Source organism: Ochotona princeps, chromosome X (assembly GCF_030435755.1).
Source record: "Ochotona princeps isolate mOchPri1 chromosome X, mOchPri1.hap1, whole genome shotgun sequence".
NCBI classification, from domain to species: Eukaryota; Metazoa; Chordata; class Mammalia; order Lagomorpha; family Ochotonidae; genus Ochotona; species Ochotona princeps.
This window is the reverse complement of record NC_080865.1, coordinates 1,151,792-1,172,590: the sequence shown is the minus strand read 5'-3', so window position 1 is coordinate 1,172,590 and position 20,799 is coordinate 1,151,792. Positions and strand designations below refer to the sequence as shown.

At 46.1% G+C, this 20,799-nt stretch overlaps 2 protein-coding genes across 3 annotated transcripts in view; one reads left to right on the top strand and one right to left on the bottom strand.

Moving 5' to 3' along the window:
* The window catches only part of CTPS2 (CTP synthase 2), a 106,958-nt gene that overhangs the window by 44,420 nt on the left and 41,739 nt on the right, over window positions 1-20,799 (top strand). The window lies entirely within an intron of this gene.
* On the bottom strand, window positions 7,524-11,337 carry S100G (S100 calcium binding protein G). Its single transcript, XM_004597488.2, has 3 exons — window positions 11,316-11,337; window positions 10,741-10,884; window positions 7,524-7,740 (listed from the first exon to the last, which is right to left on the bottom strand). Exons 2-3 carry the CDS (start codon window positions 10,873-10,875, stop codon window positions 7,636-7,638), a joined length of 240 nt encoding a protein of 79 aa, XP_004597545.1. The 5' UTR covers window positions 10,876-10,884; window positions 11,316-11,337; the 3' UTR covers window positions 7,524-7,635.

Here is a 20,799-nt window from a genome sequence, read left to right as displayed (position 1 = left end):
TGATCAGAAGCAGACTAGCCAGAACTTGATCCAGTGCTCTGATTGCCCATGTGCAGCAAAACCCACCCACAGCAGCAGCTGCTTCTGATGGCTGTTTACTCTGTGTGTGCACGCCTTTAAAAACAACTGATACACAGGCTAGAGGAGTTACATGCTACAGAAAGTTATGTGACTACCTGTCACTTGCCCTCCCCTTCACTTCAGCTCCCTTCCCAAAGTACTGTGTGTGTGTGTGTGTGTGTGTGTGTGTGTGTGCTCTTGCTGCCTATGCATACCCATGTATGGATGTAAAATACATGTGCCAGCCTGCTTGAAACACTGCTCCCACTTTGTTTTTTTTTTTTGTGCTGAGCCTTCCACATTGTACACAGGGATTTCTCACACTCTTGCCCTGCTGTCTGCTGCTTGGATGCCTCATTATTTGTTTAGCTGCCCTTGTGTTTAGGTCGTACCCATTAGTTTGCTCCTGTAAATGATGCTGCCACTTAGTATCACATACATATATCCTTGTACCCACTCTTAAACACATCTGCTGGATGAATTTCTGAAAGGGGAAATGCTAAACCAGAGGATGTGTGCATTTTACATTTTGATGGATTTTACACACATAAGTGAGATGAGAACCATAAAACCTAATTGCTATTGAACATCTTTATGGCCTGCAATCAGTTTATCAGAGAAAAATATCAGTAAGAGCCAGCATTTGTGCTGATGATGAGGAGTCTTATTAAAGAAAAAGGTGGAGGTGGTGGTGTCATTTGGCAGCAAACACCACAAAGCCTAGGGAGCCACCTCACTTGAGCAAGTCACGTTTACTTAGTAGGTTCTGGTCACTGTGACCCTTCTAGTTACAAAGTGGCCAGCTAGGAAACCAGGAGCCTGATGTCAGGGCACACTTGCTGCTCAGGGCTGCTTTCAGGGCCGTCCTGGCCCTCCTTGGGTCGTGTTCTGCTTGCTCGTGAAGTCCGCAGAGATGCTAGTAGCTGGAAGAGTTCTAATAGGAGGTGTCTCCTATGCACGTCAGAAGAGAAATTGTGTTTTACCTAAGTACTATGGCAGATGCTTTCTGAGGCTCAGGGTACTTGGGAGGCAGTGAATAGAATTTCTTTTATTGTGTTATGTCTTTGCTTGATGTGCAAACTGTAATAAAAGGCTTGGGGGCCCATATATCAATCATGTGGCAGCTGCACATGTCCTTGACCTTAAGTTTGGAGTCCCATCACACTGGTTCCTCTGGACTAAAGCTCACATTATCATGGACTTTCTATGTGAAATATATACACAGGAATAACAGTCTCAGACTTATCTCTAGCCAGGGGGATTGCTTAATGTCATGCCTTTCTTTTGTATTCCTGAAAAAGGCAACTTTAAAAAGAAATCGGAAGCAGAGTCCGTGTTCCACCTTCAAAACACATCAGCGCACGTGCCTGTTTGGTTGGTGGTTCTGCTAAGAGAAAGTGAGAACTTTGAAGCATTTTAACAAGGTTCAAATGAATATTTGCAATCACCATATTTGACATTATTTCAATTTTAGTTATTTATCATAGGTGTGACATCATTTATACCTTTTGATCCAGAAATTTTCAAAGTTAAAATTAATTTTATATCTGAATTTAGGTGAAGGTAATTTGTGTTAAACATTAAGCCTAATGCATGCATTAGATTTTGCTGTTTTTTAGTTGAAGCCCTATTTGAAGTATTTGCCTCTTTATTATTTTTCAACAACTTCCTACAGATTGCAAATTATAAAGTGTTGGATAAGAACTAGAGAGCCCACTTAGAGTTACTTTTTAGGGAGCACTTGAGGATTGGATTGCCTTCAGCCGATGCAATAAGTATTTCCCAGTGATTGAAAATACACAAGTCATTTGGAGGTTAGTGCGGACCTAGCAACTTTTCCCTGGTAAAAGTAGTCATCATGAATTAAGCTGTTATAGGGGTGAAATGGCCATTTCTGCTAGTGGCCTGGTGTGATCTTCACAGGCATGCTGGTACGTCTCTTACATGGGTGCAGGGTCCCAAGGACTTGGGCCATCCTCTGCTGCTTTCCCAGGCTACAAGCAGGGAGCTGGAAGGAAAGTGGAGCAGATGGCACAGGAACCAGCACCCGTATTGGATGCCGATGCTTGGAGGTAGACAATTAACCATTTGGGCTAATGTGCCAGCTCCTCACAAACGTTTTGAGGATGCCTTGTATGCGTGGATTTAAAATTTTTTGATGCAAAAATAAACTGATCTTTAACTATTTATTTTTACTTGAAAGCTAGAATCATCAGGAGAGAGAGAGAGAGAGAGAGAGAGAGAGACAGAGAGAGAGAGAATCTTCTATCCACTGGTTCATTCCCCAAATGGCCACAAAAGCCAGAGTTGGACTGAACTAAAGCCAGGAACCCAGAGGTTCCTCCTGGTTTCCCACATGGGCACAGTGACCCAAAGGCCCTGAGCCATCCACTGCTTTCCCAGGCCACAAGCAGGGAGTTAGATGGGAAATAGAGCAGCTGGGACCTGAACCAGCACCCATATGGGATGCTGGCACTGCAGGTTCAGATTGAGCCTACTATGCCTCAGCGCCAGGCCCCATAAACTTATCTTTAAATTCCACTTTCTGTGATCTTTTTGATGTATCCTATACATGTAAAAAGAATAACTTATGTTAGATGATGAATATATCAACTTGATTGTGGTGATTTCTCAGTATGTCAAGACATTATCCTGTACACCTTGAATATATGATTTTTATTTGTGAATTATGAAATCATAAAGCTGGGTAAGCTTCTCCCAGGTACAATGGCCACTGCTTAACAGCTAGTGCATCTTTTTGTCATGCCCTTCCGTGTAGCCAAGTCTAGCCAAGTCAATATATTTTTTTTAGTACTTTCTTGTCGGCAACGCCTGCGTCGCCACGTACCCCAAGCCAAGCGGAGGGACTAGGGTTACAAAAAGACAACACACAAGACAACACGCAGTGGGTCATTCTTGTAAAGAGAATGCCATTTATTTGGGGTCAGCCTGCATCTTTTATAGTCTGCCTAGTCCCTTCCAGTATTATCTCAATGTTCAAGCAACTCCTAAGCTCCCCTGGGGGCATCTTAACAAAGGGGAAGTAAGGAAGAGGAACTTGCATTCAAGCCAGGGGCTAAATGTATCAGGCCAAGAGTACCCATTCTGTTACCCCTTAGAAACAAGGTAAGCTGTGGAGTTAACCCTTGGGAGACCGGGGCCTACTCTTTCTCACAAGACAGTGACAAGGAAAGTGAGACTGTGGTGTGAGGGGGTACGCAGAGAGATCTCCTCTGTGCTTAGTCATTCCTTAAATGCCCGCAACAGGTAAGACTAGGCCAGGCTGAAACCACGAGCCTGGACTTCCATCTGGGTCTACCATGTGGGTGGCAGGAACTCCAGTAATTGAGCCATCATCTGCCTCCTAGGGTACACTTTTAGCCAGAATCTACATCTGAGGTGGAATAGCTGGGACTTGAACCAGGCACTGTGTTATGGGATGTGTGTCCCAATGGGCAGTTTAACTCACTGCCGTGAGTCTGCATGTTGGAAAGAGTTTAGAGTGAGCTTCCACTGATGAATCACAGAGTGGTTCCTAATGTCATAAAAAACGCGTGACTAAAAGAATACTTCCAAGCTAATGTATTTTAAAGCATTTGTACCTTGAGATCAATGGGAAAGTCTTAACAGGTGTTTCGACTGCTTGAGAGATATTTTTTTGGCAGTAGAAATAATTGAATGTTGGTGGAATGAGATAATTAAAATGAAAAGAGGCCCTGCATTCGGACCATGTCCACTTCAGTGTAGTCCTAAATACGGTAGATTATAATGGAGTTGCCACCACAAGCCTAACTTGCAGTTTAGTTGGGGATTTAAGACATAGATCAGTGGAACATGTAACCAAGCAGATGGGCAATGTGTGAGTACGCCCTCATCAAGTGCTGCCAGTGTTGTCAGTCAGACATCTGTGCCGGGATGAAATGTTCTTTATCTACACCATTCAGTATTGGAGCCACGAGCCCCAGAGCGCTGTGGAGCACTTAGAATGTAGCTAGTGTGACTGAATGTAAATTTTTCTTAATTTTAAATTAAATGCCAACTGTCTCATGTGTCTGTGGATTACAGTATTGGATAATGCAGGTAGACCTAAGACGCTTAAAAATTCGGAGTGCTGGAGGAATACTGCGGGTAAAAATAAGAAAGGGAGATTGGCAAAGGCTCAGGGACCTCGTGACAAGGATGGAAGTTTTATGCTAGATAAAAATGTCCAAGCTTGGTTGTAAGCTCTATTGTAGGGGTTAGAGGAGAACAAGGGAGCAGGGAAGCTGTGCAGAAGGCCGTGGATGCCAGTGACAGAACTAGCCCTGCAGGCAATGTGAGTGAACCGTAGTGTGCAGTATCAATACTGTACTCATTCCCAAAGGCCCAGTGTTGGAATGGGTGCTTTGGGAACATCCAGCAGATGTGGGTGCTTCAGGGACAGGAGGAGAAACAAGGCTGTGGGCAGAGCATGGGGTTGACTATCCTTGACCTGGGTCTGCGGGATGGAAGGAACAAGTCAAACACTCCAATTGTGCAGGAGCTGAGATTGAGTGACGATCAGAGTCTTGTTGGATCTTGGAAGTCAGATCAGTGTTGAGAGTGGGAACACACACACACACACACACACACACACTCACACTCACACTCCATGTCTCTTCACCCTTCTGGAGGCCCAAGGGTAATTTGTCCACGTCAGTGACTCAACCATTGCAGAGAGGTTTCTCCTTCATGTGTCTTTTTTCTTCTTTTCTTAGAAGATTTATTTATTTGCGTTAGAAAGAGAGAGCGAGCGAGAAACAGAGGAAGAGATGTACTGGTTCACTCTGCAGATGCTAATAATAGCCAGGGTTGGGCCAGGCTGAAGCCAGAAACCAGGGGGTTCATCGGGCTCTCCACATGGGTGACAAGGGCCCAAACACTCGAGTCATCTGTTGTTGCTTTTTCTGGGTGACTAGCAGGACATGGAGCAGCCGGGACACAAACAGGTGCTCACATGGGCTCTCAGCGTTGCAGGTGGCAGCTTGGCCTGCAATGCCACAGTGCTGGCCCCATCCTTTCTGTTTCTTGTGTGACTGCTGTGCCTGCTTCTCTTGCTTTCACCCGATTCTTGGTACCTGCCTCAGCTTCTTATTGCACATTTAACCACCGTGAAACCCCTATGCCTTCCTGCTCCCTCTCTGATCTTGGACTGACTCTAGCAAGGTGCTCATGGGCTTTGATGCTTTGCAGCCCGTTTGCCCTCTGCCCACCACTGCTATTTCCCTGCCTCAGTAAACTTCCTAGAAATGCCAAGAGAAATGGTACTTTTAAAAGAAGATTTATTTATTTTTATTAGAAAGTCAGATATACAGAGAGGAGGAGAGACAGAGAGGAAGATCTTCCGACCGATGATTTACTCCCCAAATGGCTGCAATGGCGAACTGATCTAAATCCAGGAGCCAGGAGCCTCTTCCGGGTCTCCCAGGTGGGTACAGGGTCCCAAGGCTTTGGGTCGTCCTTGACTGCTTTCCCAGGCCACAGGTAGGGAGCTCGATGGAAAGTGAGGCCACCAGGATTAGAACCAGCGTCCATATGGGATCCTGGTGCATGCAAGGTGAGGACTTTAGCTGCTAGGCTACTGCACTGGGCCCTAGAATGGTACTTAAAAAATTTTTTTCTTTCTTTTTTTAAGATTAAAAACCAATTTATTTGTGAGGCAGAATCCGATGAAACAAAGAAGCCCACTGTGCTGTCTTTCGTATGCATCCAGTATGTTGTCCTTCCTTACACAGAGTCAGCAGTGGGGGTGACCCAGTGCCACAACACGTGCTCCAAGGCCAGATCCGATGGCTATGTGGTGCTCCCTAAGGTTTGGGATTGGGAGTAGATTTCAATGGGGCAACTCGTAAGAACTGCTACTGAGTAGGTCCCCAGGCCCAGCTCTCGCATGCTAGATTTATTTATTTTTATTTGAAAGGCAGATTTTTACAGAGAGAAGGAGAGTCAGAGACAAGACCCTTCCATCAGCTGGTTCACTCCCTAAATGGCCACAATGGCCAGAGCTGAGCTGATCTGAAGCAGGAGCCAGGAGCTTCTGGTTCTCACACATGGATGCAGAGTGCAAGGTCTTGGACCATTCTCTGCTGCTTTCCCAGGCCATAAGCAGGGAGCTGGATGGGAAGTAAAGCAGATGAGACTAGAACTTTTGCCAATATGGGCTGCTGACACTGCAGGTAGAGGATTGGCCTACTATGCCACTTAATTGGGCCTCATCCTATATACACTTTTAAGAGAACTTGGTTAAAACAAATGGAGTCAAAGATAGTGTGTTGCAGGCACACTTTCCTGGCATGTGTGGTGAGGGGAGGAAGGGAGTGACATATAACAGGACCTTTGGGGGGGCTTACGTAGTTGGAAAAAAATTTAGTATTATTGTCTCCTGCATTTAGAAGCCGGACATGGTCCTACAGCTTTGTGAGGTCAGCAACAGAAGGCTGAGTGTCCATTTTGACCTGGGAGGGCATGAATTAGAAATTGAGCATGAAGAGCATTGCCCAAAGCCATGTGGTAGCATTTCCCCAGGGCCACAGTTGGCTTTTTGGTGGTGGGGACAGTGGTGGGACAAAAACATGTTATCCATATGTGAATTCCAGATGCACACACAACGCATCACCAGACATGAGTACTGTGTCTGCGGCCCTAAGTTTTCCCTGGGGCAAGTAGGAGAGAAAAGCGTGTAAAACAAGGTTCGTTAGGAGATGGATAAGGAACAGCCTAGGTTGAGAGAGGTTGGGGATCCATGGGGACTGAACCTCCCAGGCCCTTCTGTCACAGGCTGGCTGTAGTACTTGAGCCACTGGTAGCTTGGGCGAACTTGAACCTTGTTGTTTTACCTCTGTCTCATCATGGGTGGAGCAAAGCCCCAGCCCTCTCAGCTTCGAGCTGGGCTCCAGGCAGCCAAGGAGGGCTGCCTGCTTTCTAAGATCCCAAGAGCCACAGCCCAGGGCGCTAGCACTGGTTGGGAAGGAGGGGCCCCATGACTTCCTGTCACCCTTTGTTGTGTGTTTCCCAGGAGGAACCATGGCGTTAGCCCGCAGAGCCACGGGCACTCCCTCAGTGTGAGCACACTTGTCTGGGCTGTGCCGCCCCCCCCAGCTGTCTCTGCGGCCATTTGTGCAAAAGTACAGTAGGTACTGTCAGGTGCCTTACACCATGATTCCCACTCAGGAAATGCGTTTGGCACTAGTTGCCAATTAATGTGGGCAAATTTGAAATCAACCCTTTTGTGAGCACTGAGTAGCTGGGGAGGGAGAGCAAGACACAGGGTGGAAAGGGGATGCTCCTCGGCATCCCAAGTCTCTCTTAAGCCAATCTGGGCCTTTTCTTTTTTTTTTTTTTTAATATAATTAGATAATCAGGTCACGTTCAAATCTACTAAGTTAGGAGGATCAGGAAAGTACAAGCGGAGACACATTATTCCTTTCTTTATTTATTCTCACAACCAGATAATTGTCATTGTCAAGAATTCCCCAGGCCCCTTGGGGACTGCACCATGCAGGGCTCAGTCCCAGGCACCCTTCCCTGGGGGCTCAGGATGCTGCTTGGCTCTCTCCTTCATTGGGATATCTTCTTTATTAATGCTTGGAATTCTTCAAAACTAACTTCTCCATCTCCGTTCTTGTCCAGTTCTTTGAAGAGGTCATCTAGGGTGTTTGGACCCTGGTTTGGACAAAACAAATGGGATAGGGGAAGGGAGAAGAAGTGAGTCAATTACAGCTGCACTTTCTGACCCATTGGAGACATTTTGCTTGTGTACTCCAGGAAGGCAGCCTGCGATTCCAGGCACACACTACCAATGCAGGTGCTGGGCAAGCTTGAGCTATGCTACTCTTCCATGTCATAGACCTGGCTACTTCGTGCATGCCACACTTATTGCTGTCCTAGTGCCAATGTGCATTTTCAAATTTCTTTACTTGAGAGACCCTGCCCCCACTCACTGGTTCCTTCTCCATATGGCTGCAGTGGCCCCTAGCCAATGCTGAAGCTAGGAGCAAAGAACTCAATCCAGAGTCCCCATGGCAGGGGCAGGACTCTACTTGAGCCATCACCCCTCCCTCCCAGGGTCTACCTTAGCAGGAAACTAGAGTTGGAAGTGGGAGCTGGGTTGAACCAGGCACTCTGATATGGGAGGTGGATTTCTTGACTGTTATATAATGCTCATTCCAATCGTATGTGTTATAATGTAACTGGTTTCCTATGTAATCTTACATCTTTTACTTTCTACCTCTAAGTGTTGTAGGCCTTTGATCTGGTCATTAAAATGCCTGGTGGGATGCCCATACAGAAAGGCCTTCCATGGAGAAAGGCCTGGGTGCAAGTATTGGCTCTGGCAACTGCCTCATCTTCCTGCTAGTGCAGACCTTGGGAGGCAGTAGCGATGGCCTCCTAGTTGGGTCCTTGCCATCCACCTGGGAGACCTACACTGAGTTCCTGGCTGGTGGCTTCAGCCTGGCCCAGCCCAGCCACTGAGGGCATTTGTAGAGTGAATCCATGGATGGAAACACTTCTCTATTTCTGTCTTTTCACCCCAAAGTTAGAAAACTTCTGATAAGGGATCTGTCGACTTGACTTGAATTACTGAAGGGTGGATGACGCATAGCAAGCTGAGGAAACCTGCTGCTAGGTTTCCTTAGAAACTGGTTTTGTGAGGCTGGCACAGCACAGGAGCTAGCACTGTGCCAATGTCTTGAGGCATCCTCTGTCATCCTACCCAACCTGCCCCCTTAGGGTAGGAATCTACAGGTAAGGCAAGTGGGGCTCCCAACCAGCCAGTAGTTTGCTTCAAGACCCACAGCTGGTTAGCAGAGGGCTTGGGCTACAAACACTGATGCCAGAGCCCAGCCTCATAACTAGCTACCACTCCTCCTTCCCCCAGACCTCGGGCTGTGGTTCACCTATGGGCTCCCCAAGATGACTTAGAGTCCACAGGCTACACACTGTATCTTGTGGAAGCACCATCCTCCAGCCAGCTGACCTTAACTGACTAGAGCGGCTGGCCCAGCCTCAGCAGTTCTGAGGATCTTCCGTGCTTCCCAGGATGCCAATGTAGCTGGTCTGGGACCATTATAGCAGAGTCCCGACTTGGAAGTCACATGGGCCCCTGTTTGGGCTTTTTCATTATTGGTATTGCTGCGGGTCTTAAGCAGCCTGGACTTTTATCTCTGCTACAAAATTCAAATCTGAAAACCGATAATGCTTGGACTTTGATGCAGCAATCTGTGCAGCACCAGAGTACTCAGGAAACCTCTTGGAGTAACAGTTTATGTCATCTTCAAACCAGACTGGAGATGTATGAGCGTGCATATAGATATAAAGATGCAGTTGTAAAAGCACACAGCATTACAATGACCGTTTTAGCCATTTTTAAGTGTACAGTTTAGTAGTGCTAAGCACACTCATAATGTGCAACAGATTTTTCTGGCAAGCTATGGTTTAACCTCTAAGATTCCTGCAACGACTCTTGGTGTTTGGCTATACTCCCAAAACTCACCTGTAAGTTACAATGGGATTTCTAAATGGAAAACACCACTTGCCTGAAGTGGGTACTACATTCTAAATCATGCAAGGTATTGATAGAGACAGAAAACCTTGTAATCCTTGTGGCAATAGAATGAGGTAGATTTTTCAAATTTACCAAAAATCCTCCTTTTCCCAAATTAGAAAAGCCTAATATGCATTTTGTATGAAATACATCAAGAAAAATTTTTTCCTCTAGTGCCCTTATTTTTAAAATTTACATTGGACTGATAAGTAAAGCAGGACATATCAGATGATAGGGTCACTGAATCCAGCTTTTTTTCTTTCCAGTATTAAAAACAAGTTTCTGCAGCTACCAGGGTCACAGAAGGCTGGGGGGGGGGGGGGGCGGGGAGAGTGACTGAGGCCAGTGTCTGAGCTGCGCAGCTGTGGAAGGGCCTCTTTAAGTTGCCATGTCATTAAGACTCTTCTTTTTTGCTGCTATGACCGGGTCATAGGCTCATCTGGAGTCCTCTGTTGGGTTCCATCTGACCTAGGGCTTCCCTGTGGCCCTGGGTGGAGGAATCCTAATTCCCCTCACTCAGCATTTGGCCACACTCAGTATTTTAGTCCCAAGCCTCTCCTTTCAGCCTGAGCCCCACCCAGTCTGGTTAGCCAGCAGGTCTTCCTGTTTCCATAGCAATCTCTCAATGTAAACCTGCTCGGTGGTTAGCAGCTCTCATTTGTTAAGAGTCCAGCCCCTCTGCTCTCATCCACTGCCGGAGCCCATTGCCTTAATCCCTATAGCTACAGCCGTGCCCTCCCTACCCTCCCAGAAGTCTACTCTGCCATCTTTACCAAATGACAAAATTCCCTTTTAACTGAAGGAAAGAGGATATGGGCCTTCTCAGGGAGGATTTTGATGCAAAACTTTTTAGAGCCAATGAAAATGTGGTTATTTCCTGAAATGGTTTAGGAATGCCTCACTAACGCATATTTAAGTACTTAACACAAATTTCCATGCTTTTGAAATATGAATTGGTGCCCAGCAGGACTTCTTTGTTAAAACCCTCCCAGGGAAGGTGGGTTCTACCCTATAAGAATGCCAGCTAGCTTTACTTCTTTGCATATCTTGGCCAGTGCTAGCGTGAGTGACTGTCACTCTGCCCCTGCCTCCCCTCAGGCTCGCAGGCCAGCACTTACTTTGAGCAGTTTGGGGAACTCCGCCTGAATCAGAAGCTTCAGCTCCTCCTTGGACAGCTGGTCAGGATCCCCTTCTTTAGCTGCATATTTTTCAAAAATGGCCTTCAGTTCTTCTGGAGACTTTTTAGCACACATTCTGGTGTCCTGGAATTTCAAAGGACAGTGGCTTACCAGGAAGTCAAAGTGGAGTTTTGTACTGGGGGCGCTCAGCAGGGTTGTAGTGCCAGGGGGCTGTTTGCTTGCTGTGGAGGATGCCAGAGAAGCAGGAAAGGAGGGCAAGAGAAAGGAGCGTTCAGATGGGAACCAGCGTGCTCCAAAGCTCATCGTCATCGTGTGTTCCATGTCTGACCTTCCAGCTCTCTGTCTTTGGGGCTGAGCATTTTGTTAGTAATGAATCACATTCTTCACTCTGGAAAACTACCTGCCCACAGCTTGTAGCTTCCAGTGTGCAGGTGACCTGGTTAAACAGCACCAGCCCTCCTTCTCCCAGTCACTTCTTGCCATTCTAAAGGCTGCTGAGTCCTTGCATTAATGCCAGCAGACAGTGCTGCAGGCAGTGGAAAGCCCACACTCACCTGGTTTCCAACAGTGGTGTCTCTGAGGAATCAAGCAGGTGTGCACAAAGAGCTGCAGGGAATCAGCGCCCTTTATAGTCCTCACGGGACACACCCTGATTAGGAGTCTCCTTTTGTTTTCCATTTAATGGTTTTGGAAACCTGAGTTTAAGGGTATGTGAACCTCATAATTAAGGGCAAAATCCAATAAAGGGCCACCTTAACAGATAGTTGCCTCATAGTTCATAGTCCCAAGAGTAAGCATGGATTACCGCCCCCTCCCCATTCTATTCTTCCTGTAGAATGTAGAGTTATGACATTTGCTAACAGTTCATGCTTTGGAAGGCCTAAAGATGAAGAATTGTTTTCCGTGCAGCCCCATATTAGGCTTGAAAAAAAATAACTTTCTTCAAATCCAGACTCCAAAAATGCTGTCACCGAAGGCATCGTAGTGGTGCAGGGCTTGAAGCTGCCTCTTGTGATGCCCAGCAGGGTAGATCAGGCGTGCTAGTTGAATCCTGTCTACTCTGCTTCTGATCCAGCTTCCTACTAACATGCCCGGGAAAACAGGGGAGCATGGCTCCAGGTACATGGGTCCCTGCCACCTGCGCAGGAGGTCTGGGTAAAGTTCCTGACTGACTCCTGGCCTCAGCCTGGCTCAGACCTGATTGTGCATCTCTGTCTTCTCCCTTTGTGTCTGTACCTTTTAAATAGGTAACTATTTTTTAAAAAAATGCTGGCACTGAAGAACAACATTATAGTGTTTTAACAATTCCGTGACCATCACTGGAATCCTTCTGTGGCCGGGGTGCTTAAATATTTGCATACATGGCTGAATAAGTGGAAGTGTAGTATCAGAAGCAGGTGTAAGAAGTAAGATACATTCATCTACATTGTTTTTTTATAATTATGGTTTTATTTAGCAAAGCAAGCTTACTGACTAGTTTGATTGTAATTCAACTTTTTGTATTTCTCATGTCTGCCTTTTAATTTCTCACTGTTTTCCTTACCAATTATATTTTGTTTATTATTCTATAAACTTGTGAAAACATTCAACTTACTCATATTCAGTTAGGGATACTTCCAAGTTTTGGGAACTGCCAGGATTTCAAATTGTGTCCTAAGATGAATTCTACTGAAAAGTGTTCCGTGATATATCTAGGACATTGCCAGAGGCCATTGATCTGATACCAATTGTAACTTACAGAAGGGACATCCAGATCAACTTTAAAAGCACTTAACAGCTTTTAAACACTGACACACTTGCACAGTTACATAATTTTCTATGACCTTGCACTGTATCCCCTAGAAATTGGAGATTGAAATGTCAGACTGTATTTCTCTCTGATGCTTTCCAGCTTTCCAATCCTTGGGCTTTATTCACATTGGAAAACAAATGTGAAAACTTGTAGTTCCTTAAAAAGCTTCCCCCTTCTCCAATTTGTCATTCTGCGTATCATTGCTGCTTATATATGTTCTTTTTTTTTATAATTATAGCTTAGTTGACTTTGATGTGCACCAATATAGGATGTATATTAACTCTCTGGTGGAGAAAACAGGTATTTTGTTTCAGAAGATTTTTTAAAAAGTTCATTTTTTAATTTTGAAGACAGAAAAATCTTTCACTCAGTGGTTGAGGCCTCACATGGCCTCAGTGGCCTGGCCTGGGAGATTGAGAGTCCATCCAGGTCTTCTGACATGAGCAACAGAGGCCCAGGCACCTGGCCATCTGCTGCTGCTTTCCCAGGGACGTTAGCAGAGAGTGCATTGCAATTTGAGCAGCTGTGACTCAAACTGGTGCCCGTATGACAGAGTGACAGGTGGCAGGGTGATCTGAAATTCTGGTCCCCAGTTGTAAGATTTTATACAAAAGTATTTTGATTTCAGCCAGGTTTTTTTTTTTTTTTTTTAAAGATTTATTTTATTTTTATTTCAAAGTCAGATATACAGAGAGGAGAGACAGAGAAGAAGATCTTCTGTCCTATGATTCACTCCCCAAGCGCTGCAACGGCTGGAGCTGTGCCAATCTGAAGCCAGGAACCTCTTCCAGGTCTCCCACGCGGGTAGCAGGGTCCCAAAGCTTCGGGCCGTCCTCGACTGCTTTCCCAGGCCACAAGCAGGGAGCTGGATGGGAAGCGGAGCTGCCGGGTTTAGAACCAGCGCCCATATGGTATCCCGGTGCGTGCAAGGCGAGGACCTTAACTACTACGCCATCGCGCCGGGCCCTCAGCCATGTTTTTGAATCAAGATTTTAGAAAGTTTAGTGTATTCACATGTAGATTTTGTTTTGTTGGGAGAAATAGGTTTTTGGTGACCAATAACAAGAGCTTTTATTTTTAATAGGAACATGGCAAGAACAGTGGCAGTAGACACTAAGACACCTCGCAGCTGGCTCACTAGCATCTCACCAGCATCTTGCAGCTCACTAACATTTCCACTTCTGGTCGCTCCTGCTCTTGCTCTGGACAGTTTTGCCCCACTCCCTGTTCCATCTGACAGTCAGCTAGAGGCGTCAAGAGGCTTTTTCCCTTACATACCTCAGCGTCTGTCTCCCGTTGTCTGCCTAACCACAATGCCATTCTCACAGCATAGATTCAGATCTTGCTGATTGTTGAAATAGCATCTTATTAATTCATCTATTGTCTTTTTAAAAAATTTGATGATCTTTACATAGTTGATTAGGGTACAAAGGGTCAAGGGCTAGAGGAAAGTGGGTAAGACCATTGTTTCCACGTTCTCTTTGTTCCTTCCTGTACTTGGGGAAAAAAGAGAGACAAAGGGAGAAGCCACACCCACCCTCCCAAACATCCCCGATGTGGGGCAAGCTCTGAGGGGCCTACTCAAGTGATTTGGATAGTTCAACTGTTCTGAATTGCTACCAATCGTGCCATTCCAAGCACGATGAAATCTTCAGAATCCACTGGCCTGACATAGTCCACTTTAGCGTCTCCTCTTGCCCAGATTTTCACTGCCAACACTTGGCTGGGCTAGTTGACCAATTTGTTCTGTCCTCTGTTGTGGTATCAGGTGTCCTCTGCAGGCTCCATTGTCCTACCATATCCTCCATGTCACCTGGATATGCTGTCTACTGCTCTGTCTGAGCCACTGAGGAGGCTCAGCTTTGACACACGCATTCCACGGTCAGACCATGCAACTTGCAATTCTCTTCATGGCTGGGGTTCATCTGTTGTCTTAGATTACCATTAGTAGGCTAACATTGGTGCGTTGTTATTCTATTTTTTGGTGCCTATTTATGATACAACAATGAGTTACATGACAAATAACATGGTCTGTATAACATGCACTTAACATATGACATAGATAATTATATGATATTTGTGTGTATGTGTATATAAAAATATCTAAATTCTAAGAAGTGTTGGAGCAGTATTGGTTAACAGTTTTGTAGGCTGTCTCCTGTTTCAAGGGAAGACATCTGACTAAAGTAACCCAATGCTGCATGTTGTCAGAATTTATGCTCAAAGCAAGTGCCAACAAAACTTGAAAAACAGCCCATGGTTTTTCTCCAGCTTTCATGAGCTTGCCTCCTCCAGTCACAAGTGTCATCTCATCTTTTCCTCTTTACTCATAGAACTCAAAATCATGAGTCAACCTGCAGTTGGAAACACAAAATCCACTAATTGATATTCTCATGAAACATTAACTAAAAACCTATGGAAACAAGTGATAAAAACACAGGGTGTGTTCACCACAATACATTTTCAGGCAAGAGAGAGGGGAAAATATGACAGGCCCAAGATTGGTAATGGAAAAATGGAGAGGCAAAGGTTATTTATCATCTTGCTAGTCAACTGCTTGATCTTTGGCCAGACTTCCTTTTTTTCCATCAGAAAGCCTAGGGTCACATTTGCAAAACTGTGCACCACAGGTTTCCAATGGCCTTGTCATTCTGCTTGACACTGACAACACAGAGGGACTTGAAAGTTGTCTCCAGGATCAGGGTAAGGCATGAGGACCCAGTCATTACAGGGCAACCTGGGTGTGAGATGCTGTCTGTGGATTCTCAGCGATTTGCTCTTGAGGTTTGAAAGAGACACTGCTTAGGAAATTGTCACTCTCCCTGTAAGAATTAGCTTGCCTGCCCCTGTCCACGCACCTTGCTCAGCTGAAAGTCCCTTTCTCCCACTCCTGACTTAGGCCTTGGACTATCAGTCTCGGTGTCGCTCAGGCCTACCTGTGCTCAGGCCCTGGGCTTGAGCTCTCAACATCCTCCTGACTGCAGCCAATGCTTCTGGAGAGCACTTGACTCCTGTGACCTTGGGGCATCCTTGCAGCAGTCCCACCAAGGGGATGCACTTGGACCTCCCAGTCTGCAGAGATGCCAAAGACCTGCTCAAGGCTCCGTCACAGCACCAGCTGAGCTGCATCCAAGTCCAGGCTGAGGTCCTGCACCCTTAGCCATCAGGGCATATGCTCTCTGTTAGGAGTGGTAATATTGGGGCCTACACTGCTCCATGTTGGACAGCCAACTAACCAGAATATGTGCGCTAATGCAAGGAAGCAGGTGTATTCAAGAAGCTAGATAAACCAGCAGTTTCAGTGTCAGAACTGCTTTTCTAACCTTGCTGATAGCAAGCACACTGTGACAGGAGAAGATATGGATTCAACTATGGTCAAGGAAAACCCCAGGTTGCCTTGTGTGGTTCCTTTGATCCAGGGCTTGACATTATAGCTACTGGTCAGAGTTCCTGGGCTGCTGCTTATTGGTTCCAGTCATTTCCCTGTAGTCAATCCCTGTAAGTTTTAAGCAGATGTTGTGTGTAAATTGAACAAAAATGCTGAGGGGTTACAAGATCAGCAATTAACTTTTATTCATCAGAATGTGAAAAAAATGTATTCAGTAGGGTTACAGCAGGACTGCTCTGAGAACTGTTGTAGGCTAGTGTTAGCCCCAGAGGTTCAACTTCTATTTAAATGTTGTATTTGGAGTTCAACGAATATTCTTTTTTTAAAAATTCATTTTTATTTCTTTGAAAAGCAGAGTGACTGAGGGGTCAGGAAAGAGGGCTCCTCCATCCTTTGGCTCACGCCTCCAATGACCACCAGAGCCAGAGCCAGGCCACACTGAAGCCAGGAGCCCAGGACTTCATCTGAGTCCTTCAGATGGGTGGCAGGGACCAAATGTTTGAGCTATCATCTACCATGACTCCCACCCCTGCCAGTGTGCGCATCAAGAAGTTGGATCAGAAGTGGAGTTGGTATTCCATTCTAGATACTGCAATATGCAATGTAGACATCACAAGTAATGGGTTAACTTGCTGTTCCACAATGCCCATCTCTAAGAACATTCTTTCCCTGGGAAAAGGGGAACATTGTAGCACAGCCGATGAAACTCCTGGTTGGGACACTGGCTTCCCATATCTCAATGCTGTTTCAAGCCCTGGCTGCTCAGCTTCTGATTTGGTTCCCCACTAATGGCTCGGGAAGCAGTCCTCGTGGGAAATGTGGCTGTAGCTCCTGCCTTCATCCTGGCCCAGCTCTGACTGTTGCAGCCATTAGGAAGTGAGCCAGTGGATGGAAGATCTCTCTCTCTCTCTCTGCCTTGCAAATAAAGCTATAAATAAATCTTTTTTAAAATAAGCATATTATTTTCCTGTTAGAAGGTATTTTAGTAAGTTTCAATAGAATTGAAGAGATTGAGTAGCTCATTACAAAGGAAAAACATATTTCCTTTTAGTTCTGGAGGTTGGAAAATGTAAGATCAAGCTGATGGTGTCTGCTGAGGGCTTTCTGTTTTTTTAAGATTTATTTATTTTTATTGGAGGGTCAGATTTACAGAGAGGAGGAGAGACAGAGAGGAAGATCTTCCATCCACTGGTTAACTCCCCAAGTGGCTGCAATGGCCAGAGCTGATCTGATCTGATCTGAAGCCAGGAGCTTCTGCCATGTGGGTACAGGGTCCCAAGACTTTGGGCCATCCTCTACTGCATTCCCAGGCCACAAGCAGGGAGCTGGACAGGAAGTGGAACATCCAGGACATGAATTGGCAACCATATGGCATTCTGATGTCACAAGCAGAGGATTAGCTCACTGTGCCTCTGTACTGGCCAGGTGAGGGCACTATGATCTGGCAGAAGGCATCACATAGGAGTGGAGGGAAAGACAGAGAGGGTGAGAGGGGCTGCACTCATCCTGTTTGAGGAATATACCCTTGTGACAATGGCATTGCCATATTTGTGAGGACTGAGCTGTCCTGACTTGATCACCTCTTAAAGGGCCCACCTTCAGCACTGTTGCATCAGGGATCCAGTTATCACATGTAAACTTGACAGTTACATTCAAACAAGAGCAACCTTTTTTATACTGTAGGGAAGAAACAGATTTAAAAGCTCAGAAAATCTGTCCATGGTTTTGGAATCAGTACTTGCTTTCCTCAGCACAGAGTCCATTCTCACTCCACTCTGTCATGGCAGGGCAGATGGGAACTCAGAAATGGGATCTATAGGCCCCGCTTCAGGGTGAACATGCATGCCTGGCTATAGCACGTGCTCAGCCTCTGAGCAGTCCCTCTGGGCTGCTGAAGTGACCCACCTGTAGCTTGGACAATCTGCGAGTGTTTCAGAGACCCCCGTGCGTCTGTCTGGCCTGCTGAGCAGTACGTTGGGCACCTGTGTAAGTTTCTGATCCACTTAGAGTCATACATGGGTGGGAGCGGGGAAGGGGGATTTCATTGCATATTAATCTGTACTTGACACCGTGCCAAACAGTGGTAGAGATAGAGAAGCCCGAGTGCTTGTGCTTGACGGGCTCATGCTTGAGTTCAGAAGAGGAGATGTGTTTGTGCTACAGTGGAGGAGTCTAAAGCTGCATGTGGCAAGGGACTGTGTGAGTTCGCCATTGGCCACTGCAGCAGATAACCAAGGACACAGCGAAGCGTCACAGCTTCGTGTCTCACACTCCTAGAGGTCAGCAATGCCAGCTGGGTTGGCCTGGCTGCCTTCTCCCTGGCAAGTCCAGGGGGAGCTCATTTGTGTGCAATTCACAGCTTCCAGCTGCTGCCTCTTCGGAGCCCATCCTCAGTCTTGGAGGCCAGCATGGTAGCGTATTCCCGTTTCTATCTGAGCCCTGCTTTATTGTTTTACCTGCTTCACTGATTCACCTGCTTCGCTGATTCCATTCTCCTGCCTTTCTTTTTAAATGGTCCCTCCTGTTACAGGGAGCCCACCCTCCTAACTCACAGCAGCTGCAGAGTCTTCTGTTTTTGATTTTGCTTTTTGTTTGTTTTTGCCTCTGAGGGTCTATACATCTTTGGTGGTTGGACATTATTCAACTTCCTACGAGGAGTAATTGAAAATGCACCAACTCATTGCCTTGGTAGGATGAGCATAACTATGGTATTTGCTATGGGGCAAAAAGGAGAATGGGAGGGTGCCCCTAAAGCGTGAGCTCGTGGGGAACTGTATACAGATTACATCCCAGGAGCATAGAGCAGAGGTGGTCTGAGCATAGGGGGGTGTTGGGGAGGGGTTGCAGGAGAAGGATTGGAAGAAGTATGGGGAATGGACCCATGTGGCTGCGGCACAAAGCACAGGTTAGACTCCCTGAGGGGGGTGGCGTAGCAGGATGTGGGACCAGAGAGCCACCCAGAAGTTTCAATTTGCTCTGTGATGCTGGCGCCTGCTGGGGTTAGCAGTGGATGCAGTGTTGGGCGATGCAGCATTAGTAGAAAGCAGGTTCATACCACATGCACAGCTTGGACATAACCTATAATAAAGGCATAAAAATTAGAGTCAAGCTTGAAAAGAAATGGACCGATAAATCTAACGGACAGTAGGAAAGGAACTGCTTGGGAAATCCTTGTAGGAATACTTGAAGAACACACTAGCAAGTCTGAGAGAAGCGCTGTGTGAAAGAAGCAAAGGCAGGGAAAGGGAGAGGAGCCAGGCCACCAGGGTTCAGTGGTGTAGGCCTCCTCCCCACAGGAGGAGCAATTTAGTCCTTGGTAAGAAAACGGAATTTGCCTTGGCAAATGGGCACAGAAAACATCAGCAAAGGTTAATTAGTGCCACCTTTATCACTCTGGGGTGCTTTCACTTCTCCCAAAGCCTTATCACTTATTGATTCTTTATTCCCCTTAATCTGTGTGGCTCAGTTCTGAGGCCAGACCTGATCATCACACCAGAGCCCAGGAGTCAGGGCGTATTTGAGGGGGCTGGGCCAATACCTTTGCGGTGGAAGCACCATTTTCCTGTCAGTGCAAGTCTAGGACGTGTTCAAAATGCTGTGATTCCGTTAAGCCAAAGCATATTCAAAGTTGTTTGTTTGTTTGTTTTTTGAGCACCTGAAATTCTCTCTCCCTGGCTCTTTGCAGAAGGAATACAAAGGTGTTTTCATTGTTCTTTAGTAATGGAATCAGGTGAAGAGAGGAGCCCACCTGTTTCTTCCCTCTGCCTCTCACTTCCTGCCAGCTCTCGCCCTGGGTCGCCCCTTTGCCTCACGTTCCAGACATTATTGTGCTTAGGGACCTATTCGCTTCCTCGCCCCCTTCTGCGACATTCTCTGCCTGCTCCACTGGTCCCTATGCCAACACGTTTTAATCAAAGGCTGTTTTCATCATGGCTGTTGTGTCTTGGGATTTCTTTCTGTGTTGTCATTTCAAGAGAAGGGTGTATTTATTACTTCAGAGAATGGCAGTGATAATGTGAGCTAATACCCTAGTGTAAGGCTTAAATAGCACATTTCATTCTTTTGGCCTTACATTCATATTTTCATTAAGATTATGCTATGTCCTAAGTTTAAGAAGCCAGAGTTCTGAAAGGGTTATAAGGAAAATGTCTATAATCCTCCCCCGACTCTGCCACCCCTGAGCCTTCTAGCTATTTCTCCTGATGTATACCTCCAGGTTTCTTAATCATATTTTCTCATTTTTCTTTTAGGAACTTTCACCCCCCACCATATTGGAGGAGTATTTTAAATTTTATTTATTTTTATTGTATTTGAAAGTCAGAGAGGGGATGGGGTGAGGAAAGGGGAGATAGTTCATCCACTGATTCATTCTCCAAATGCCCTTAGCAGCTTAGCAGCTGGCACTGGGCTAAGCTGTATCCAGGAGCCTGGTATTTCTTCTGGGTCTTCCACATGGGTTGCAGGGACCCAAGTACTTAGGCTACTACCTACTCTCAGAGTGTGCACTAGCAGGCAGCTGGATGGAAAGCAAGGTACTGGAGACTCAAACAGAACCTTTTGATGTGGCATGTGGGCATCCCCACAGCTTCTTACTGGCTGTCCCACAGCAACCTCCCATCTTACCGCCCTGTGCCCATCACTTTCTTCTTCTCTCTTTCCAGCCCTATACATTAATTTTGGGAATGTTTTCTGGTCTTGAGGCATTTGCAATGTCCATCACAGGAGAGGAATGAAGCAGATTTCATTTTTCAAGTTGGTTAGTTTTCACAGTATGCCTTTCACAGGAAACCGGCTTATCACTGTGGCCTGGCTTGTTTTAAACCTGAGTGGAAATCAAGGTTGTGAAGATTCTTGGACT

Excerpts from the sequence above, each read along its gene's own strand:
- S100G (XM_004597488.2), bottom strand. The coding sequence starts at position 10,875 with ATGTGTGCTAAAAAGTCTCCAGAAGAACTGAAGGCCATTTTTGAAAAA. Across the intron at positions 7,741-10,740 it reads AGTTCCCCAAACTGCTCAAA|GGTCCAAACACCCTAGATGA; the intron begins GTAAGTGCTGGC and ends TGTCCAAACCAG.